Genomic DNA, 23831 nt, shown 5'->3' on the forward strand with positions numbered 1-23831 from the left:
CCTTCACCCCCCATCCCAGGACTACAAATGTTTGCCAGAGACCCCCCCGTACCTCCCCAATTCACAAGGGAAGAAAGAAAAAAGGATCCCAGGGCCCTTTATTTGTCAAGTCAGGAAGAGGCACGAGATACAAGTGGTTTCAGGTGAGATCACAAGCTCAGGAATAGGAAGGCCACAGGACAGAGGCCTCCTTGCAACAGGGACAGACACACGGGCAGGAGCGGGGTCTGGCCCGGCTCCGTCTCCCCTTGCATCACTCCAGACAATTTTTTTTTTGAGCTACAGACCCACTGCGGCTGTGACTTGCTGTGGGATCTCTGCACAGCAGCAGAGCTGGGGGGTCTCTTCCACAACTAGCCCAGCTCTGCCGAAAGCTGGTGCTCTGGGTGCAGGGTCAGTCCTGCAGCGCCCGCGGGAGCGGAGCAGGATGCCCATCACCAAGCTACTGGGCACGGCCGAGCCTGTCCCTAGGGCTCTAATTGCCCTCCGCTTTGCTCCGCAGCTCATCGAAGGCCTCATTCTGCCGCCTCTTGTCCTTGGCACGGATGATGGTCATCCTGAAGAGCTTGCAGTAGAGCTCCATGGCGGTGGGGCTGTCATCGTTCCCGGGGATGGGGTAAGTGATCAAGCAGGGGTTGCAGTTCGTGTCCACCACCCCCACCGTGGGGATGTTCATCTTGGCAGCATCCCGGATGGCCACGTGGGGCTCGAAGACGTTGTTGAGGCTGCTGAGGAAGATGAGGAGGTCGGGCAGGCGGACGCCGGACCCAAACTGGATGTGGGCATTGGTGAGCAGGCCGCCCTGCCAGTAGCGGGTGTGGGCGTACTCCCCACACTCCCGCGCCGTGCTCTCAATCAGGTGGCAGAACTGGCGTTTGCGGCTGATGAAGAGGATGATGCCCTTGCGGTAGGCAATGTGGGCGGTGAAGTTGAGCGCCAGCTGGAGGTGCTGCATCGTCTGATCCAAGTCGATGATGTCCTGATCCAAGCGGCAGCCAAAGATGTAGGGCTCCATGAACCTGCAGCGACAGAGGGAGGGCGAGACCAGGGGACGCGGGGACAGGGAGCTACAGGCATCGAGCAGCGTTTCTGAATGTGGCGCAGCCCCACAGAAACCTTCTCACACCCCAACTCCCAGCCAATACCAGCGGTGCTCTCTGCAGAGAGCCCTTGTGCACAGCGTCTGTCCCAGCCGGGCTCAGGGGGGTGCAGGTCTCACACCCCGCTCGGTGCCCACGCTAAGTGGGGTCCCTGTACTTTTGCAGGGCAGTAACCATGCCCAGGCAGAAATGTGGGTCTGCGTGGGCAGTTCCAGCCCCAGCCTGACCTAGCGCAGCCCCCAAAGGCTGATGTGGTTTGGGGAAGCACTCCTGATGTTGGGTCATGAAACGGTTGATCCAACATCAGGATCCAACAAGCGTTGGATCATGAAATGGGGTCACCCACCTATGCCGACACCCCTTCTTGTGCCCCAAGTGCACCCGGGCATCAAAGAGATCTTTCAGGGAGAAGAGTTCCTTCACGTTGAAGAAGTCAGGGTGGCTGAGAGGCTCGGACAGCAGCTTGTCATCCACAGCTGAGAGAAGGAAAAAAAAAGAATAAATCACTGTTCCCTCTTGTTGTGTTTGCAGGGGATGAGCCCGGACGGAAGAAAGGGCCCTGATGCGCCCATGGCCACCTGAGCACAACAAGGGCCTGGCGATGCGGTTATACCAGCAAGGACATCGCTCAGCACCCGGCCCCAGGTGCCGGCAGCGCCGCGGGGTGCAGGGCTGAACCACGACTCGAGGCCCGGCTCGGGGAACCCCCCCTTTCCCCGGGGAAGGGGCCGGTGCGCGACAGCACTCACCGCGGGGCCGGGCCGCCGCCGGGGCCGGTACCGGAGCCGGTACGCTGCTGTAGAGCCGCGGGGCTGCTGCGGGGAGAGAAACACGGGGGTCACACGGGCGGGCCGGGCACGGCACGGCTCGGCTCGGCTCGGCTGGGCAGGACCCGCTCACCTGCCCGCAGGAGCCGCGGCACCGCCATGCTCCGTGCCCGGCGGCCGGAGGGCGAGGAAGAGGAGGAGGAGGAGGAGGAGGAGGAGGAGGAGGAGGAGGAGGAGGAGCGGGGTCAGGCGGCGCCTTCCGCTTCCTGCGGGGCGGGCCGGGGGCCGCGCACGGCCCCTGTGCCCTCCCCGGGGCGGGGCGCGGAGCGATCGCTGCCCGCCCGCAGCGGCACGTCGCCGGGCAACGCGCAGCCCCGCGGCCCAGGCCCGGCCGCCATGTCCCGCCCGGAGGCCGCGGGCAGCCCCGGCCCCCGCACCAGCGACTGGTACCGCACCAGCCCCGGCCTGCCCGGCCGCTTCCAGCAGCCCGCCTGCTTCCGCGGCTACGGGTGAGCGCGGCCCCCGGGCCCGGGCTGCGGCCGAGCGCGGCCCCCGCCCCGCGGAGCCCCCCCCCGGCACCCCCTCTCCTACCTGTGCTCTCCCCCCGCAGGAAGCCGGAGCCTCACCCCCGGTACCGGACCACCAACCAGGCCTACGGCAGCAAAGCCCCCACGGTGCACGAGGTGCCGGTAGGTAGGGGGGCGGGGTGACGGAGGCACCCACCGGGCTTCAGCCGGGGTTTGCGGAGACAGCATCTCTAAGTTTTGGCCTCTGCAACATCCCCTGGCAATGAACTCCCTGAAGCGTGCGAAGATAAAGTGCCCTCATCATTGCATCCAAGCTTCTGCACCTCGCAGGTGCTGCAGATGGTGGCATTTAAGACATCTCCTTCCTCCCCTTCCTTTTCTCGCTCTCACAGACCTCCTTCCACGTCACCTCGCACGCGTTTTCGAAGACTCTGGCACAGTGTGGCATGTACAGAGATAACGGGCTCAACACCTCCCTGGAGAAGAGCCATGTCACCGGCCCAGACAACTTCATCACCGCCTATGACCACCTCAATTTCCATCCCAGCTACAACCCAAGCGGCCCATCGCACTGTTAGATCTCTAGCAGTAATGACAATATGAAGCGTTTACTGCTGGCTGCCTAAATAAAAAAAACCCAAAAGACAAAAAAACCACGAGCAAGCAAACAACAGCACTGACCTTATCCTAAATCTGTTGCTAAGCCTCATCTGAAAGCATGCCAGGAGGCACTATACCGTGCCGCTGTAGCTGCTAAAGGAAGTTAGAGGCTCTTTCATCAAGAAGGCGGCCAGTTTCTGTTTCAGTTGCACCCTGTGCCGTCAGGCTGGGACGAGTCTTGTTGGAGCACTTGGCTCTCCTGCACGCAGACTTGGGATGTAACAGTTGTTACCACTGAGGAGAGTAAAAACTGTAGAGACGGTCAGGAAAATAATTCATACGGCACACTAAGCAGCAGCAGATTAACACGCGTGCTTCACGCTATTAACCACGTAAGTCAGGATTTAATGAGAATTTTTCTCCTGAACACAGGGAGGAAAAAAAAAATCAGCTTGGTAATGTGAGACTTGCTATTACAATGTGATGAATAGCTACAAAATTAGTAGGTTAAAGGTAGCAGTACATTTCTAAAAATAAGCCCCCCAACCCAAACTGTTGTATGCATTATTTTTTTTTTTAACGGGACTCCTACCTAGTTAAGGTCACAAATTTAGCTTTGCGGGAAAAGCAGTTTAAATCTGTGTTATCAAAACCGAGTTCAGTAATTTGCTGGGAAAACCACATAAAGCCACTTTGGTACTAGATGAAAACTAATTTACAGAATGAATGTTATTAGGAATAATATCTTAATTTGTAAAGATTTAATATGATTAAATGTCAGTTAAATAGCTCATATGAACCATTTTACTTAATTTATAGGTAGTATATAGTTATAATACTAGAACAATATACATTACACACATATATATGTTCCCTTAACCTTTTCTCTGTCACTAATGATCCTTTAAACTGTCGGCTCATGTACCGCATATCACTAAAAATTAAAATCTGTAAGCTGTTTCTGTACTATTTAATGAATAACCAAACTGCGTGTTTTCCAGAGGTATTCATTAAGCCTTTGGATTTCTTGTAGAAAGCATGTTCATCTTTCTTACCTCTCAAAACTACAATGTTTTAAGAAATTATTCAAATAAAGACAAGTAATCAAAAAGAAAATGTTTTCTTAAGTTTTATTGTAACAACTGTAGTTACACAGCCAGTGAAACCGCACCCTTTAGACAGTAATGGCACTAAAAGGAACACCTTAGCACGTTTAGCTTAAAGACTAGTCTTGAAGAGAAACTAGTCTGCCTGTTTATGGATGAGAAACCGTCCTACCTTACAGGTACAACATACTGATAGCATATATTACAAATGAACATAATACTATTCTAGCTGTTTGCTAAAAAAATTTTAAAAATGAGTGTAATAGTATGTCCAAGTACCACTGCAAATGATATTCTTCACAGGTCAGAAATATTCCCCATTTGTGTCATTTTTATGTAGTCTTACAAACTGCACAGGAAGCATGACGATGATGTATTTAAACATACTTGCAAGGTAGAGGTATTCTGTTTAGTTAATAATATCACTAAGCAAAAATCTGAAGTTTAAAACTGAACAGTGTGTCAGGCCTGTACTTGTGGTTTTATTAAACCTTCAAACCCCCGTGTAGCTGCATGTTCCTGGACCCACCAGCAAGATTTCAATCATGCCCACCCCACAGTTCCAGTTCTCACTCCCATGCATTTGGTTATCTCAAACAGAAGAACAGCCGGCTAAATTCACCTTTGCTGAAAACACCAATACATTGGAACAAGTAAATATACTAAGCAGAAACAGGCCTGAAAAGTTAACTTTTAAAATATTTAACATATGAAAATAAATAAGCAACCCTCTATGATTCACTGCTCTTCTATTAGACTCTAGACAATACCGTGAGCTTCTCGTAACTTCCCTTTCTTCTCCTGAAATGAAAAATAACATAAAGCGCTGAATTAATACAAACAGTTGTGACAATTTTACATATATTTTTATCCACAGATTTTTCTGCAGGTGGAATAATTTAGGGATAAGACTGCCTCTTAAAAATATAAACTTAGTGGCTTTTGTCACATATTTTCCACTTGTTTTCATACTTCAGCTAAAACCACCCACCTCTTTTCTTCCTTGCCTTAATTTCTTCCCTTTTCGTTTTATTCTTTGCATGCAGTTTTGCATGCAGCGTACCTTATGTCACTCTCATACGGACTGCATCCTGTGGTACGTTGGGTAAGGTTATGCAATTCACTTCCACTGAGGTCCACGGAGAAGGGAGCGACCCAAAAGCTTCAGTTGCAGCCAGCCCCGAGACGTGCCTCTACACATTGATTTGCTCAAGACTACAGAGGTTTGCAGTTCCTCCTCATCTCTTCTGCACTCTATTTCTCTGAAATGTCCCGTGTCCTCATGTCAGGTTGTTAACTTTACTTAGGTCAAAGACATATTTTCCTTGTTTGCTTTCCTACATTTCCCTATTTTAGTGGGCTTAAGAAATACTGACCTGTTTGTTCAGGTGTTAGAGATCCCACACACTTTTTTTTCATTTTTAAGAAATACCTGTACAAATTCAAAACATCATCCTAAAGATGACACATTTTACTGTAGAGAATCTACCCGAAACAGCCTCTTTCCACTCTGTATTTTGAAAGCAAGATTTTCACATTTGCAGATAAAATTATGTAAGGCTGCACTATCAAACCAGGACAAACTGCAGTTCTTAAAGGTTTGAAAAATTAAAAGCATACACATTAATGAAAGAAATGGCGGCAGAGATGGTGTGTTCCTTCCTTGTATAAAAAGCAGCTACACGTCCAAACACATATTCCTAAAATAGCAGCAAAGAACTGTTTATAAAAAATTAAGGTAGTCCTTGTGGTCCCCTGAGGATCCTTGAAGATTGCCCTTCCTGAAGCACAGAAAAATAAGTCACTGTGATAAAAATAAAACAATATACTTATTTTCAAACTCCTGAGCGAGCACAGATTTATCTGAGAACTCTTGTATTGCAGTCAGGATGCTGTAACTTACCAGTAGCCCTGCTATTAAGGACTGGTGGTAGTGAGTCTAGGAGTATATAATAAAATATACTGAGTAGTTTAGTAACTTAACATCCAAATTAGCAAGTTTTGTGCTCCGACTGGAAAAAAAAATCATTCTGCATTTTTAAAAAATATAAACCAGCACTGAGTAAAAAAAAAAAAAGTAACTTCTTCACATGCTTGAGTAGACCTGAGTTCACGGTTCCATGCATGTATCTACTGCAATAGCTAAAGGATCAAATTAATGCCTCAGGAGGGCTGAAATAATGGAAAAACGAGCTTGTTCTGGGCACTCACCAGAGCCTTGTCAGCTATCACTGGAGCACTGAAAAGGGACAGGCAGGGTGTTTTAGTCTGTGCCTGCTCTATGGTTGTCTGCCTGTTATGATCAGTATCAACAGGAAGAAAAAAAAAAATGCTATTGGTACTGCATCTATCAAAATTCAACCTTGAGATTTGTACTGCAGTCCCAAACTTGGTACCACACGCTCAGGAATTTATTCTCACTCAGTATAATCTTTCTACTCCTCAGCTGTTCAACCTTTAATCTGTAATGTATAAGAGTGATTTCTTCTTGCTCCAAGACACCAGACTTCTCTTTTTTGAATGAGTGATGAGAACTGTACCCAGAATGACGATACTGCCAGCAGAGCCATGGCACTCTTCTTGTGGCCGCGGCACCAATTCCAGAGACGTTGGCTGACCCACATCCCCTGTGGGTGCTTGCTCCTCCTTGGCAAGTCAGCAATTCTCATGGGACAAAGTCTGGAAAAGTTACTTGCCGAGACCAAAGGCGACTGGGAGGACTTGGAGGTAGAAGGGAATACCCATAGCATATTGGTACAGGAACACCAAGGGTGACAGGATGGTTTGAATATCAAAACAGCAGTCTTCCTTTCCTTCCTCCCACCCTGAAGACTAGCTCAGAGTCTCCATGCCTTCTAGGAGAACCTCAGTGCTGGGTGTCGCAATGTCACCTGTGAGCAAGAAGGCGTGTTCATCCCATGTCCACACCATCAAGGGCTCCTAGACTCACTACCACCAGCCTTCAATAGCAGGGCAGAAAGGATCATGTGCTAATCCTGGATGCTGCAGAAGCTGTGCTACAGAGGATGCCATTTAGACATACACTGCGTGCTTTCTGACTGAATGACAGATGTCACCTACTGAACTCTGCCTCAACACCAAGGAACCCCTTTTGCTAACCCTTGTGCTACTAATGGAGAGGGACAAGCACAAGGAAAGACTCCATTTCTTGACCATGAATGCCAGGAAAGAAAACTGCTGTTAGGGTTTTGCTAAAACTGCAAAAACCCTTCTCACCTCCCAGAATACCTGCAACTTTTTTTGCCTATGCACTTTGTAGATTCTCCTTCTTCATTTTTTGTTATTAAGAACAATACTCCCTTAAACGGACACATCTTTAAAGATCTGGATTCTGTTTCACAGTCACAAGGAAATCACACGGTATTGTCACACAGGGGGTTACGGTCTCAGACAGCGGGTGGCTGAAGACAATAGGAGGCAAGAAGCAAGAGCAGCAGATGAACTGAGATCCCGTTCCCAGGTTCGGCTAACACAAACGCTGTGATTGTTTTAAAGGGTGACATCCTTTACTCACAAACGTTACTGGCACAAGCTAATTACATCTTCTGACTACAGTCAGGAGAGAAAAAAAGGTAACACAAAAATACTACTCACTAAAGACGATAACACAAATCATAGGAGCACTCTGGTTTCACGGTCCATGGTCAGAAGCCCATTTATTAAACATTATAAACTTATCAATGTACACCATTTCCTATATACAAATCAAGTTTATCAATTTAAAAAAGTGCTGTTTGAAATTAGGTTTTATTTAAAGCAGAAGGTAATCGGAATTGCATCTTAACTGAAAGTCAATCAGTTCACGAGTAGTATTGAGAACACAGACACATCGACAGGGGCACACGACACCTTTTAAGTCTTAATGTTGATTTACTGAAAACTTTGAGGAGAAACATTCAGCTTATTTTATACAAACAGTACATAGTGCTTCCATCATCTCTATTAAAATTAAGTATACAGTTTAATCCTTTTAAAGCAAGGTACTCTGAAAACTTCTATTTTAAAATACCAGCCTATTTACCTATTCCAAACAAAAGGCCCAAATCCTGCAACTGAATCAAGGCAGACAAAAATATATGCCTGTGTAGACGGACTGCAGGCACGTGAGCTAAGTAAAAAACACTTTTCCAAGGTATCCTACCACAAAAATGAGATGATCTAGCATATGGATCTCTTCAACCAACCAACCCAAGGACTATAAAAAGGTGGCCGGACAGTAAGAAATGCCAAGTGACCACTACAAACATGTTTAAAATGTAACTGCACAACAGTATAAACACACAAAGGATGTTGTTTATTTCTCTACATGCCACAGTTACTTGTCCTACTCTATGCTACGCTGTAGTTTGCCAATATTCTGCAAATGCGATCACACCAGGGGATACTGTGCGATACTGGATCTGTTCTTGACTGCTTTTGCTCCATTTTGCGACATTAAGGCCAGGAAGACTGCTGAAGTGATTGAGAAACAAAGTGATACTGAGTGGTAGTTTGGCTGAGAGAAGTTCTGTACAAGACTAGATAAAGAGAATATCAGATCAATTCACAGGGACAAGATGTAAGAACAAACTACTCAAAGGACTTCACTACACACAAATGAAAAGGAAAGAACCAGCCAACAGCTTAAATTCACACTTTCTTGATTTTTCAGTGAAACCAGCATGGGGACACTTTTTTGGTGATATGAACACGCTACTTCAATCTCATTTAAAGTTAGTACAAATAGATAGTAGTGAAAAATTGCTTTATTCTGGCTGCTGGAAACGGAGGCAGAGAAAGCACTACCAGTATGAAAGAACAGTGCTGAAAATATCCTTGGCGTTTACATTAGGGACTTCCTACAGCAAATCTAGCTTTGTTCTATTGCACAAAAATTGTAAATGAAAATAAAAGTTCACAGAAATGTAACATTTTAGAAACCACTTTTGAAAAAGGAAAGTAAGGGCACTCAATTCAAGAAAAGTTCCTTTAGAAAACCAAAAGCCATTGCTGGGTAACTGCAGGGCATTAAAATTACACTTGGGAGCAACGAGGAATTGTTTCAGCCTTGCAGGCCCAACAGTACGTAAATCTAGCAAAATCCACAGAAATCATGTTGTCTGAACAGACACGCTCCTTCACTTTTCTCAAACTGCACTTGTGCTTTGAATCATCTGCTAGCGGGAGGTTTCCGTATTCAAAAGGTACTTTCAGCAGCTGCTGAGATCGCTTTACACAGGATGTGCAGACAGACCGATCCACTTTATTTACCTGAATTTGCACTTGTATCTTCAAGGATGGATCTCCACACCTACAGCTGCGCTGACTTTGCTGGAGTTCTGCTTAGTGAACTCGCCCAACAGTCCTTGGGGTGGGAGAACTGAGACCCCAGCATAAAACCACTACATAGGATTGTCCTAAGGCAGCTCGAATAGGAACAGATGTCAAATAATCTGCTTCAAAAGCACAACATTGCTATCAAATGCTGTGTTTTCCTAGGATCTCTTAACAGATTGCCAAATACATTCTGCGTGCAAACAGGTTTCCTTCTGATATATGATTAGAGGCCTCATAATTTAAAGCGTGATTAGCCAGTATCTTCTTACCTACAGTAACTACAGCTTCCTGTAGTAAGTAACGCAAGCCCTAAAAATCATTATAAAAAATATTTCCTTAGAGCACTTTAAATAATTTACAAAATTCTACAAAAACTATGTATGTTTATCCATGATATCCCTGTTAAATAGAAGCATTTTTCACATTAGTGTGTATATGATATACAGATATCAGCATCTCCCACTGTCTCTCCTTTCATGTCTCAAGTTTTATCAAGGTAATTACAATGGTAGTTATTTTCTAAAAAGACTGTTACTGTAAAAAAAGTGTACTTACATATTTGAAACCTTTCTTTTCAAGAGGGAATCTGGGCAGTCCCCTGCAGGTACATCAGTAAATTTTGCACAGGTTTTGTCTAAAACTTCCTGCCCTTGGTCCACTTCACAAGCAGTTCCCCTATTCTGCAGGACAAGTATTTTTCCTTCCAAATTGGAGCCAGATGCCTGAATTTCTTCCTGCCTGTCACTGTCCTGGCAGGTAACTTTTTCTTTCCTAATGCACATCTGCATACTGTTATTTGTACATGCTCCTCCACTAGTTTCATCCACTGCTACTGCTGTCACATTTAGTTCCTGCAGTGGGCAACCTAAACTTGGATCTGGCCTCTTGTCCTGCTGGTTATTCTCTCCCTTACTGCAGGCATGTATACTCTGCGAAGATGTGTCTCTGCTAACTTTATCTGCTTTTACCACTGCCATACTGTGTTCAGGGCGCGGGGGATCTAAATTTGAATCGGCCCAGCTGTCTTTGCAGATATCTCCTTCCTCAATCCACATCTGTGTGTTCTCAGCTTTGGATGTCCCTCTGCAAACCTTATCTACTTCTACTGCTGCCACACTCCGCTCCTGCAAGGGGAGACTCGAGTGTGAATCTGACTGGTCTCCTGAAGCATTAGCCTTTCTGCAACCCTCTGCTTCCTCTTTGATATACAAAGGAGCAGCCTCCAGTCTTTCACAGGTTTCTGCTACATGGGGACTTGACACTTCCACAGCAAGCTTCTGAGAAGAACTGGATTCTTTTATTGCTGTCGTACACTCCCCACTAAGTTCGCCTTTTGGCAAGGGGGCTCCTCTTCCCTGGGTAAGTACGTCTGTATCCTGGGAAGCTACCTCCGTTCCTAACGCACTGCTCTGGGCAAGCAAACGCTCTGCTTTCTGCCTTTTGTTCAAAAGCATGGATTTCTTCCTGTCCCGAGCATATTTTAGACCTGCAATAAATTTACTCGAAATTTTTAGGTGAAAGGTATTCTTTCTTTTAGATCTAGACTTTGCATTAATTACTTTTTGTACTTTACAACCTTCATTTTTGCTGGTTTTAGGTGGAAGCATTTTCTGCACGGGCTCTGTATTAGGGACATCCTTTTTACCTGTTGTGTTTCCAGGTAACTCACCACCAGCAACACCTTTAACCCCCACCGCTCCTTGCTTAGCTTTTGACTGACCAGTAGTATGAAGATTAACATTCTCTGCAGAGGAAGATTTCCCACTGCCATGTAACATTGCACTTTTCCCTTCTGCTCTCTGAGAGTTCTTCAACTCATCAGTCTGCTGAGATACCTCAGCCTTTTTACTCTGACCCAGCATGAGGTCAATCTCATTTTCAACTGGCTCTTGCTTTGCTTTTCCTTTATTAGCAGTTTGGTCGGTCACTCTCAATAGGTCCAGAGTTGCATCATCTTTTTGCATCTCTGAATTGCTTGCAGAGTCTTTCGCCTTTTCTGCCAAAAACTTCCTAATTTCTTGTTCGATGCTGTCATCGCTGTCCACTGAACTGCTGTCATCAGCGTCTGACGCAGCTGTGAAAGTACATTTTTTATTTTTAGCTTCCCGCAGGTTATTCTGGTTTGCAACTGGTTTAGGTTTATATCCTTTTTTAAGCTGTAAGTTAAACTCCAAGTTCTTCATGGTTTCTGTTTTTTCATTGGTAAGTTTGACATTTATGTTGTCTGGAGGATTTCTGATTGCATTCTCTTTCACAGCCTTTCTAGGTTTTGAGAGGCAGCTTTTCAGTAGCATGGGATTTTTACATTTCCACTCATTTTGTTGGAGGCTACTAAATTCATCTAGCAGCTGAGTTTCTGTCTCGCTAAATCTGACTCTCTTCTTGCACTGAGATTTCTGGTCCTTGGACTTCTTCTTTAATTTTCTTTTAGACCGTAAAAGGTCCTTGATAGCACTATCAAGGTCCTCATCACTATCGAGAGAACTGCTCTCATCATCCGAACCATCCCTCTCTTGAGTTTGGATGGTATTTTTCATAAGCTTTCTTGCGCTACTCTGAACCTGCATAAAAGGGTTTACAGAATCCAAGGCCACACATCTGCCAACAGATCCGGTTAATTTGGAAGACATCAGCTGCTGCTGCTGCTGCCTAGTCTCTTTGCTACTGACCCTTTGAGCATCACAGAGTTCTGCGGGGCTGCTCAGGGCACACTCCTCTTGGAGCACAGGAAATTTTGAGTAGTTACCTGGCTGGAAAAATCCTGTCTCCAGCTGTTCAGGTGGTTTTGATGCACCTTGTTTCACTATTCTGCCTTCCCTTTTAAGTCTCCTTTTACGACTCAGTGATAGCTTCAGTGTTTTGGGAAGAGAAGGCTCAAGGGTACCGGTAAGGCTGTTTTGATCAGAAGGCAAAGGCACCTGGATTGAGTGCGACAAGCTGGGAGGCTTTGTTCCAAGGCTTTCTGACTGTGCTTTCAGAGCCAAAAAAGCCCTGATTTCTTGCTCTATACTATCATCGCTGTCCACAAGGCTGCTGTCACTTTCACAACGGGAGGACGAGAGAAGCTGGGGAGAAAAGAAGGAGTCTGCAGCGAGTGATTTGTTGTCACTTCCCATTTGGGATGGCATGATTGTTTTGGAAATATCAAGGATAGCTTCCGCACACATGAGTTCTGCAGATGTGTCTGCTCTACAAGAGGCCTGCAATGTAAGCTCACAAGCATCAATCTTGTTTTCTGGAGGTGCAAAATGTCTGGCTTTTTTCAGTGGTTTAAACAGCTTGTTAAATTCATTGCTGGTGCTTTCTAATTCTGTTGACTTTGAATTAATTTCTTTTCTCTTGTTGCTTATAGGGCTTTTATGGATTTCTGGTGAGGCACTTTTTGTTGAGCTAATCGTCAGGCTTGCAGAAATGTCCGCCATACCCTTTGTATCAAATTGTTCCCTCTGCAAAGGGACACAGTCTGTTGCATGACCTGCCTCTTTCCTGATTTTCTCCAGCTGATAAAGCTGAATGGCTTCTTCAATGCCATCATCGCTACTTGAGTCAGATGTGTGCACGCTCTCGTTGACAAGCGCTCCCCTTGTGTCCCAGTAATTAGCTCCACTTTCTTCATTTTGCTCCACTAACCAGGGCTGGCTGGCAGTGGCCATTTCTAGATACGCTTGGTTCACTTGGCTGAAATCACTAGGCTCTTCTTGGATTTTAGACTGCAAACACTTGGACTGCGTGCTGGTTTTCTGTAGCTTGGGATGCTGTCTCAAGAGGAGCGCATTACAACCTTGCTTTATAGCACCACAGTTTGTTTTGTTAGTTGTTTCTTTGTTGCATTTTAGGACAGATCTCACATGGGAATCTTTTTTATCCTCCCCGATTACACACTTACTAATTTCTTGCTGCTTCTTCTCATTCAAGAACTGCACTATTTCAGCTTGTATGCTCTGTTCAAAAGAGTCATCGCTACTGATGCTCTGAGGGGAGGCAGGCTGTAGCCTTTTACCAATTCCCAGGTGGTCAGACAGGTACTCTTCAGAGAGCATCTCAGCTTTAAATTTCACAGGGAGAAGGTTACTAGCCATTTTGTTCTGGGAGAATTCTCTCTTAAACCTTTTGTCTCTGCTTATATTCTCAGAACACTCCGCATTCCTTTGCAACGACTGGTCGCTTTTGCTTTTTGTTTTCAAGTACTCTTGAATGGCTTCCTCTATATCTCGGTCAACAGAATCATCACTATCAGAATCTAGCAAGAGAGTCCCAAAGCCCACGTTCTCTTCCACTTCGGTGTCGTCTGAATCAGCAGGGCAACCACACTTGGTATATTGAGGATGCTTCCGTAGCAATGCGGTGCTAGACGTGACTCCGTTACTAGTGCCCTTTTCTCCCTTTTGTTTCTTCTGCATAATACAATCATACTCATTGTTCATACCCAGGGGAGACTCTTGACTTTGCAGGTTGTTTATGATCATCTGAACTTTGGCACTTACAGAGGTTCTAGTGACGTCCCCTTCAGATTCAGAGAAGCAAACGGGATATCTACAATTCCTTGCTGGTCCAAAGGACTCCCATTTTGTCTGAAGAGCTACCAAAGGAGAAGCATTCATAAGGAACATTCTAGCAGACAACAGCAAAGTCCACAATGGAACGATTTTTCAGACTGGCCTCTCTTCCATCCTACAATAAAGAAAGAGAAAAATAGTTTTTATTATGCATCTACCCTCTAGAAGTCCCATGTAATAATACGGGTAACATAAATTGTAAATTATTAACACTCAGACTTACTGTGCCAGCTAATCACAAGAGTTACTCCTCAACATCACTTTTATGGGTAAATCAGTCACTACTGCCATTAAGGATAAGACAGAGCACTCATCATTTGTGGTTTTCAGTATTTTCTGGCACAATCATAATCCAATTCAGGTAATTATCTTCACTTCCGAAACTCTTCCTGCACTTTTCATTGAAGGTCGCACTCTCTTTTGTGCATGCTCCTACATAACCATGTATTGTCAAGACTCACAAAGAATCACTCTGATGATTCTGTGATGTGCAGTGCACAGGCGTGTGCGATCCCCTTCTGCCCTAACGTTGGCTTAATATTTTTGCAATGAACTTTGTGGCAAGAGAGAAAGAATAATTTTAAGGGAATCTTTCATAAAAAGTGGAATTGGTGGGAGTGGAGAACCCTGCAAAATATTCTGCTCCCTAGGTTTCCCTTGGCATAACTGCCCTTTTTAAAGAACTCCCGCCATGCATAGCTCAGCTTTTCAGTTTTACAACGAAAACAATGTTAGCTATGTCCACATGGTATATAATGGGTGGATGTGAAGCAAGCTTGCCTGTGATGCGAGACGGTGGAACACAAACCAACTCTTATTCAAAGTGCAGAGTAACTGCGTTAGCATGATGCCTGAAGTCACCCACTAGCCCGAGACAGTTTTTAGTAGTTCTGGCCTGGCATTAAGCACACACAGCTGAGGGACCTGGGGCAGCTCAAAGAGAAGGAAAGGGAACTTATTTCTTCCTGAAACATACTATGCAGCAATAACCCTGAGACTTCAATCATTCTGGCCTCACTGCAGGGTAAAAGCTCTTGGTAAACACAAATCTTCAGGAGTTTGCAAAGGCAAGATGAAGATTATGAACTATTCTTTGTATTATAGTAGCAACCCCAAACAGAATGAAGCCCTGTTTCACAAAAAAAAAGCCATCCAGAAAATGCCAGATAACAGCCCAAAGAGTTCACAACTTCCACGCGGTCCCATGCGGGCTGAAGGTTTCCCCTGCAGCATCATTTGGCGGGATCGAAACAGTATCTGGCTGACACAAGGCATACAGCAACCCCAACAAAAAACTACAGCAGCAGAATGGTTCTTCAAGCCCAATTCGCCATCTCCCAACACAAACCCAGTGAGCCCCGACTGCAGCGTGGCACTGGAGTACCGACCTACAGAGACACGCTTCTGCCTCTGAGTCCTCTCCGACCTTGCCCTTGTCAATTATTCTCTAGTTCTGGTTTCAAATTAATCAGTGGCAATAAATATTTTGAAGAATTAATGATTCTAAACTCTTTAAAACCTATATTTATTTGCCACTAAGATAACAGACAACGAGGGAAGACAATTCTTTATCACTTTTAAAAAGAGTACAGTGCTCCAACAAAGAATGTTATATTTAACATGATAAATGCTTTTGTCAAAATTATTCTGGGACCTGTGCTCAGGGAGCAGTTTCATTGCCATCTTGTTCATAGACTAAAATACTCTTGAAATCTTATTGACCAAGGCAGAGTCACCCTGAACATGCCTTACGTGACATCTGCAGAGCAGTTAGCTCTGAACACACCACTAATAATGCTTTTGCCACCTCTTTTACTAGTTCTCTGCCGCAGAACATCTTAGCAGAATACATTTTAACCCAAGCTCTGGACATCCATGTCAGATTTTCTTTGGTGGCAATTACTTTCAAAACATCGTTCCTGAAGAATTAAAGCTTTAAGCGTAGTGATCAAGAACATCCCTCCTGGGATGGAACCTGGAGCAACCCAACACATGCTGTTTTAACTTCCACCTTTTAGTCAAATGAAGGTAGTTTAGACTGACTTCTGCTCTACGCGCGCCAGTAAGGCACAGTGCTCCCGACCGTTCGTGTATTCGGCCATGAACTAACCGGGGAAGCATCTCACAAGCAGCCTGCCGTGACACGGGTCAGAACCCGAACTTTCAGAAACACGAGAACGAATGCACAATTTCTAAAGTAGCCTCCAACACGTTCACTAGGGCAAACATAAATTAAAAACATTTTTCCTTGTAATAAGCAGCTAAGGATCAAAAAGACAGAAATTAGAATACCTAATTATCTTGAAGAAATGCAATTAACACACTTACACTCCCAGCTTCGTTAAAAAAAACAAACCCTCAACTTATTTCCTATTAACCTATTTCCACAGTTTCCAGGAAAGGGGCAGGTGCCTTCGTCACCCTGCGCTGGGAATGCAGTCACGCTGCAAGAATTACATGGGATGGGGATGAACCTTCCCGCCCCAGCACTGCTTCAGGCCAGGGCACCCACCCAGGGGTGCGGGCTGTGAGGGGGCACCCACGGAGGGCATGAGGGGACACTGAGGGCCACCAGGAGGCTGTGTGAGGGGGAATGTGAGGGGGTGCGAACCAGGGGACACCCACAGAGAATGTGAGGGGACAGTGGCTGTGTGAGGGGACAACCCACCCAGGGGGCACATACAGAGGGTGTGAGGGGATACAAAGGAACACCCACCCGGGGGGCACCCACAGAGGGGCTGTGAGGGGACACAAGGGGACACCCACCTGGAGGGCACCCACAGAGGGGCTGTGAGGGGACACCGACCCCGGGGTCACCCACAGAGGGGCTGTGAGGGGACACCCACCCGGGGGGCACCCACAGAGGGGCTGTGAGGGGACACCCACCCGGGGGGCACCCACAGAGGGGCTGTGAGGGGTAACACACCCAGCGGGCAGCCACAGAGAAGTTGTGAGGGGACACCCACCCGGGGGGCACCCACAGAGGGGCTGTGAGGGGACACCCACCCGGGGGGCACCCACAGAGGGGCTGTGAGGGGACACCCACCCGGGGTCACCCACAGAGGGGCTGTGAGGGGACACCCACCCGGGGGGCACCCACAGAGGGGCTGTGAGGGGACACCCACCCGGGGTCACCCACAGAGGGGCTGTGAGGGGACACCCACCCGGGGGGCACCCACAGAGGGGCTGTGAGGGGACACCCACCCGGGGGGCACCCACAGAGGGGCTGTGAGGGGACACCGACCCCGGGGTCACCCACAGAGGGGCTGTGAGGGGACACCGACCCCGGGGGGCACCCACAGAGGGGCTGTGAGGGGACACCCACCCGGGGGGCACCCACAGAGGGGCTGTGAGGGGTAACACACCCAGCGGGCAGCCACAGAGAAGTTGTGAGGGGACACCCACCCGGGGGGCACCCACAGAGGGGCTGAGGGGACACCCACCCCGGGTCACCCACAGAGGGGCTGAGGGGACACCCACCCCGGGTCACCCACAGAGGGGCTGTGAGGAGACACCCACCCAGGGGGGACGCCCGGAGGCGGCGTACGCGGGGCCACCGCCACGGGGCGCCCCGCCCGCTGCCCGCGGTCCGCCGGGCCCTGCCCGCGCCGCCATGGCTCCCCCTTCCCGCCTTCCGCCGCCCTCGGCCGGCCGCGCCGGGCCCGGAGCTGGGCCTCGGCCTCAGCCTCGGCCTCGGCGGGGCCCCGCCGCGCCGCCCCGCCCGCCCCCCGGCGCTCACCTGCCGCCGCCGCCGCCGCGGGGGGAGGCCGAGAGTGGGTGGTGGTGGCGGCAGCGCCCGGCCCGGGCTCGCCGCTCCGCCGGGCTCCTCTCCGCCGCTGCCGCTGCCCGCCGCGCTGGTGCAGGGGCGGGCGGCGCTTCCTTCCCTGCCCCCGGGGAGCGGGAGGCATGCGCCGCAGGGCTCCGCCGGGGAGGCGGGGGCGACCGCCCGGCCGTCCGCGGCCGCCGGCTCTGCCCGCGGGAGCGGCGGGGCGTGGAGGGGCCGGGCCGGGCCGGGCCGGGCCGGGCGGCCCCGCCGCGGGGGCACAAAGGGAGGCGCGGCCGCGGCGGGGGCCGGCGCGGAGCGGAGCGAGGCTGGAGCCCGTTGAACGACCGATAGCGGAAGGTCCGCCGGGGAGGAAGGCGAGCACCCCGCCGGCCCTGTGGAGCTGGGGCCTTTTGCAGACCCCGGGCAAGATTTGGGCCCCAGACCCCGATCCTGCAAATGCTGACCAGCTCTGTCCCGGCAGGGACTTTGAAAACACACGTACCGGGCGTTTGCACCGTTTACTTTTGAGACAGGAGTCGAATACAACCCACAGGAGTAGAATAATTCGTCACGCTCCCTTTGGGGTGTGATAGGGGCTGCCAAAGGTGGGGAAAACTCAAAACATTCACAAAACGCCCCAGTGACTGTCCCAAACCCTAAGTTCGGGGCTGCAAAACTAGAACTGGGCTTAAGAGAGCTGAAGACTGTTTTTTCAGAAGCAGAAGCGGTTGGTGCTTTGGCTCCTGGAGTTATCAGGGTGTTGTTGCTTTCATGTAAAGAAACAGCAAAGTTTTAGTGCTCTGTTTCTTCTGTTTCGCTGGCAAGCAGGCTTTCCCCGAGGATGTGCTGCCAGCCGTGTCCTTCGGGCCCTGTGCTTCCTGAGCGGAGCCAAGCTGCAGAATCCTTCCTTTCGGGACACCCATTTCAACCTGCTCATTCACTAAAAAACACAGAGTGAGTCATAACTCTTGGTTTGTAAATCTTCACAAGCATTTCCATTCTTAGTTTCTGGCAAACGAAAACCCGGTGCCTTAACCCAAAGTGCTGCCTAGCCTTACTTTGCCAGTGCAATTTTTTTCCCCATGGTGCTTGAACACCTGCGATGCTACAGAGGAAACCAGTATCTTTTGGCTGGGTGTTGCCAGAATCACAGGGAAGATGCTCAGGCTAGGAAATGTCAAGTGAACAGCAGTGGGGAACAGCAGATACGAAGGGGCCCAGGCTGAAAAATGGGGTGACAGCTTGTGGAAGTGCAGACCAGGCCCCATGCTCACAGCCCACTGGGCTCCTCTGCCATAAGGAGAATTATTGCCAGTGCACAAGAATGAAGAATGTGGTGGATGTCAGAATCAGGCCCGTTATCCTTAATAGGTGCATCGCGTACAATTAATCATTTGCTGTGTCACTTTTCATTCAAAGCTTCAGACACTTTGCTTGACTGATGTTGCTGTTTCTGCTGCAGCTTTGACAGACAGCACGTCACAGCACTGCAGCACAGCTCGGAAGAAGTTTAACTCAAGAGTTAGAGGGCAGTTTCCCGATGCAGTGTTGAACACCAGTGAGAATTTAGCCAGGCTCTGAGGTGAATCCATTCTGTCCTTGCAGAAAGAGAAGGTGCTGCTGGAGCTGGCAACACGGCTAGACTGAACCTGCCCCGTCCGTGGTGTTGGTGCAGGGTACGGAACGCTGCGGCTCTGAGCTGCGAGACTCTTTGGATGTTTTTGTGCTCAGTCTGTGGCAACGCATTGCAAGACGTGGGGCTGACACATGCTGAGTGCTGTGGAACGGATTCCCATCTTTCACCCCAGAGATACCTGTTTTGGAGAGCACGTGTATTTTCACGCCCTGAGGAACTGTGCCCTTTCCTGGACTCCAACCTCACATTCTAATTTTTTCTTTTCCCAGGAGTCCGCTACCTACCAAACCACATCTAACCCTGGGGGTGTGGGACAGGACCATGTTTCAAACCATCAGACACAGTTACAGACTCATATTAATTTATCTCCTGCTCTTACAATAGATAAAACAGAGCAGATAAGACATTTGCCTTTGTTTTTGTCCCTGGGATATGTGATATGCTTTTATATTCTAAAATGGCTCAGCTGAACAAGACTGCTGAAAACAGCACAGCCAGCATCTGTGTGCAGAAGGAAACAATGAACTTGCTTTTCCTTAGCTGCAGAATTGCAGCCCAGAGGTGAGGAAACTTTGCTCCTTTCACCATATTCCTCCTAATGCCACTCCAGAGGAAAGAAAGGGCTCTTGTATTCGTGTATCCTCTCGGGCCAAGTCAATTTACATGTGAATGCACTTTAAAAATAAAATGAAAGTCAAAGCTATGGCCAGAAGCCTGATAAATGTTCTTGTGCACATGCAGTTGCTTGGCAGGGGGAGGCTGGCTGCTGCTGGAGAGCTCTGCTGTTACCAGCGGAGGTGGCATTTTATGGCTCTGCAGAGCGAGTTGCCTCCATGCGCAGCCTTTGACTTGAAAGAAGAGCAGAGCCTCTCCCTGAGGTCCCATTAGGGATGATTTGTCTTCCTGATCCATAACCTTTGTGGAAATGAGAGCAGTGGTCCCCATCCCCGTGTCCCCGCTGGACGGATGACAAAGTCACGAGCACTAATTGGACCCCTTGTTAGGATGGCCGGAATGGCAGGGAAACATTCATGTTTTCAAAATGAAACATCTTCCCTGACCTCAGGATCTGCTCATCCCATTTGCAGCTTATTGCAGGGGGTAGGAACAGGCGCTCATTATAGGTGGCTCTGGATACATTAGAGGCAAAAGCTGCTGTGGGTTATCAGAGGCTGAAACCGGAGATCAGGTGATAGCTTTATTTTTTTTTTCCAGCAAGAAAGAGGACAAGATTAAAAACAAAATAGTCAGAATAAAAGGACTCACCTCACAGATCTTCCTGTTGTCAGGTAACCTGTGGCTTTGTGGCCAATTACAGTTCTCACATGGAGCCGTGTTAAAACACCGGGCATTTCTGCCGCGCTGCTGTTTTGTTGGGAACGTGAGTCATACCCGACACCAGCCGAGGGCACAGCCGTGTCTGGGACACGAGGGAAGTCGATAGCCTCACGTTCTGCAAACCTCTTCCTCTGCTGGTGGCAGTTTTGCATTCCCCGAGCACGTCTTTGGGTTTTGGGGCAAAACCAATCCACAAAAGTGAAATCCCGCTGTCACCATTGAGTTTTTGGTGGAAGAAGCAGCGGGGAAAGGAGGTGGCTGTAGTCCAGTCTGAATCTTGAGCTCAGTCAGTATTTGAGGTCCATATATCTTGTGGCTCCACCGAGCTTCAGGAGGCTCAAAACTGTTCTGGAAAAAGTTTGGCTTTAAAATAAATCAAGCAGGCTTCTTACCTCTGCTTCAAAACAGGGCTCAGGTGTGACCTGAGCACTTGTTTCCCTCTTGCATGAGTTTGCTGGTGCTACGAGCCGCAGTGAGCACCGGGCACATCCCGGGCGGCAGCAGGTCTCTTGGAGCAGCAGGTCACGGTGGTGGCCCTACTCCTACGTCCTCCTGCCCCGTTCAGCTCCTTCAGCCTGATCACAGGCGGCGTATTAGGTGGAGTACAACTGGATCATGTGGTAACATGGTACATTGAAGAGTTTAGTTGTTATTTAATAAATGCCAAGGAGACTCATGAGGCCTCGAAGTTATAATAGAAAGATCTAATTTAGAAAAAAAGGAACAGAGATGCCTGTGAAAGCTGCCAGCAAACAGCGCTGGATATTGAACATTTCTATTTACCCTCTGAATGGAGCAGAGATGGTGTGAGCTTCCTTACAGCAGGGCTGGATGCTGCCCGGGGAAGCAGCATCTGGGGCAGGAGGAGGTCTGAGGGCAGTTCTCGGTGTAGCTCGGTCCTGGGAAGCTCTGCTGTGTCTTGCCTTAGAAGACACCATCGCTGTAAATAGCCTTTAGATGCCAAATTAAGAAGAGACCCACCAGCTCCATGGAGCACATCAAGTGGGAAGTATAGCACAGAGGCATGGTTACAGAATACATTTACAGAATACATACATGTTTTTGAGTCAAATCTGATGAACTTCCCATTCATTACTGACCATTATACAAAACGTAGCTGAAGGTCTCTGCGGGGCACAACTGATTGCTTTTGAAGATGTCCCTTTTCCGTAGTAACTCCCAGTGTATCTGACATAAGAATACAACCTGAGAAATACAATTTAGTGCCAAGAGGTTTGATTGCAACCCTGACCTTTCCTTGCTATCATATGGCAGAGACCTCTAAAATGTCAAAGGAAATGATGGCACCTTTCATATTCTGTACCTAGCACCTTTTACTAGTTTTCGTACAACTCATTCCTATCTAGGTTAAATTATACATTTTTCATGTTTACAAACATGGAAATGTGCTGTATGGGCTCTTAGGACTTTTCTTTATAGAAGTCTTCCCTTTCTGTCCAGCTCCATGGGCTTTGCTCTGAGGCCATGCTGTCTGTATTCCCATGAGGACATTTCCAGCTGGATCCTGTTCTTGTCACAATTCTGCTTGTGCCCATTAGGTGTCAGACTGTTATCGGCACACTCTCCTCCAGTTCCTGGGGCTTCGCAGAGAAGAGAGGCCAGTATGAGAAGCCAGGAGCCAGCGTGGCTTGTCTAGGGTGCCGGCTGCACGCTCACCTGTGGGTCCTACCTAGAAAGGGCAGATTGGGTGGTGTGGTGCTCACTGTGCCACCAAATGGGAACTTTCTGCTGGCCTTGGCCCAGGTTTTACCGGCTGTGGTTCCTCTGAAGCCACTGCCAGCTCATGCTGGGGCTGCAGGCTGAGCATTCACACGCAACGACTCCTGCCCCAATGCTGCAGGGGTTTTACAGTGCATTTATATTTTAGATCGTCTGTAATTGCATTCCTCAGGTCAGCTCTTCATATTGCAATAGCTCCTTCTGCTCTCGGATCTGCTTTGCTCTAAGGGTCACTGAGGCACTGCCAGAGCAGTGATGGGTCTCTTTCCACCTCGTCCATCGTCCTCTTGGGGGTGAGCAGTTGAAGTTGAGTGTTGAAGGTTGGTGCCAAGCCATGCCAGCAGCATGAGTTCAAGGTGCTGGGACAGCTCAGATGTTTCCTGCATCTCAGGGCTTGGGAGCACTTGATGAACACACGGGGATTCATTCAGAGGCAGAAAGGTGCCATGAGCCAAGGTGGAAGGTGATGAAAAGAGGTCTGTGAGCTTCCAAATGGCCTATTTAAAGGGCAAGATCAAAGATGCACAGTGGGATAGATACCTTCCCTGCTACACGAAGAAAAGCCGTAATGAAACTGAGATGCTGCGCTCGCTATATATTTCAAAAGGAAACTGTTCTGCTTTGACTTTGTGCTGCAATTGCTGAGAGCTTTAATGGGACTGGGGGAGGCAAAGAAAACACATTGCGCTCCAGCTCCCCTCATTACTGCAGCTCTGACTCTTTTGCTGAGAACTCCCAGCACAGCCGTGGACTTGTCTGTCCGCAGTTATCATGTCTTGCATTTACGAAGCGCCTTTGCTGACCGGCTGCTTGCTCAGGGGCACCCCTGCAGCCACCCATGAGGCAGGGAACCACTGGATGACTTCTGTGGAGCAACTCCCGATTCCCGGCAGAGCCATCCTGAGCCTTGTCCCAGCCCTCATTAGCTCAGGGTTTTTAAAAGGCATCTTCACATGTAGGAAAGCTTTTTAGATCACCTTCAAGGAGTACTCTATTTTTAGCATCCATGGACTCTCTTGGCTGCAAACAAGTGAAACCTCTCTGTGGTGAATTCACAACAGGGCAACTGGCAGGTAGTCAAAGTCTTCGACCGCAGCGTGGCACAAAGGGAGCGGCTTGTCCCCAAGGTCCCCGTGGAGCTGGTTGAGCCCACGTTGCCACCATGGGATGCTGCCTGCCCGGTCACACTGGGGCGGGCAGCGGGGAAGGCAGGGGCCGGGGCTGCAGTGCCTGGTGGGTCTCATTCACCGGTGCTTTTGCAAATGCAAAAATGCACTTCGTGTGAGCAGGGTTTGATTAAGGATTTGCAAACAACTGCTGTTTGGTTCAGTGGTCAAAATGCTTCCTTACATGAATTT

The 23831-nt window shown here is 48.5% G+C and overlaps 3 protein-coding genes across 4 annotated transcripts; 1 reads left to right on the forward strand and 2 right to left on the reverse strand.

Moving 5' to 3' along the window:
• Positions 1 to 81: 81 nt before the first annotated feature.
• MRPS2 (mitochondrial ribosomal protein S2) lies at positions 82 to 2107 on the reverse strand. 2 transcript variants are annotated; one of them, XM_072883209.1, is made up of 4 exons: positions 2001 to 2107; positions 1850 to 1915; positions 1447 to 1576; positions 82 to 1019 (listed from the first exon to the last, which is right to left on the reverse strand). In XM_072883209.1, the coding sequence occupies exons 1-4, from the start codon at positions 2026 to 2028 to the stop codon at positions 476 to 478; spliced, it is 768 nt and encodes a 255-aa protein (XP_072739310.1). In that variant the 5' UTR covers positions 2029 to 2107; the 3' UTR covers positions 82 to 475. The 2 variants fall into 2 exon arrangements, with proteins under 2 accessions (XP_072739310.1, XP_072739311.1); XM_072883210.1 differs by having other exon boundaries at positions 1850 to 1912; positions 2001 to 2081.
• An 8-nt stretch (positions 2108 to 2115) lies between these two features.
• On the forward strand, positions 2116 to 4099 carry PIERCE1 (piercer of microtubule wall 1). Its single transcript, XM_072883211.1, has 3 exons — positions 2116 to 2376; positions 2478 to 2556; positions 2787 to 4099. Exons 1-3 carry the CDS (start codon positions 2264 to 2266, stop codon positions 2970 to 2972), a joined length of 378 nt encoding a protein of 125 aa, XP_072739312.1. The 5' UTR covers positions 2116 to 2263; the 3' UTR covers positions 2973 to 4099.
• A 58-nt stretch (positions 4100 to 4157) lies between these two features.
• PPP1R26 (protein phosphatase 1 regulatory subunit 26) lies at positions 4158 to 17972 on the reverse strand. Its single transcript, XM_072883023.1, has 2 exons — positions 17733 to 17972; positions 4158 to 14108 (listed from the first exon to the last, which is right to left on the reverse strand). The coding sequence occupies exon 2, from the start codon at positions 14045 to 14047 to the stop codon at positions 9989 to 9991; it is 4059 nt and encodes a 1352-aa protein (XP_072739124.1). The 5' UTR covers positions 14048 to 14108; positions 17733 to 17972; the 3' UTR covers positions 4158 to 9988.
• Positions 17973 to 23831: the final 5859 nt, after the last annotated feature.

Source organism: Ciconia boyciana, chromosome 18 (assembly GCF_034638445.1).
Source record: "Ciconia boyciana chromosome 18, ASM3463844v1, whole genome shotgun sequence".
Lineage (NCBI taxonomy): Eukaryota > Metazoa > Chordata > Aves > Ciconiiformes > Ciconiidae > Ciconia > Ciconia boyciana.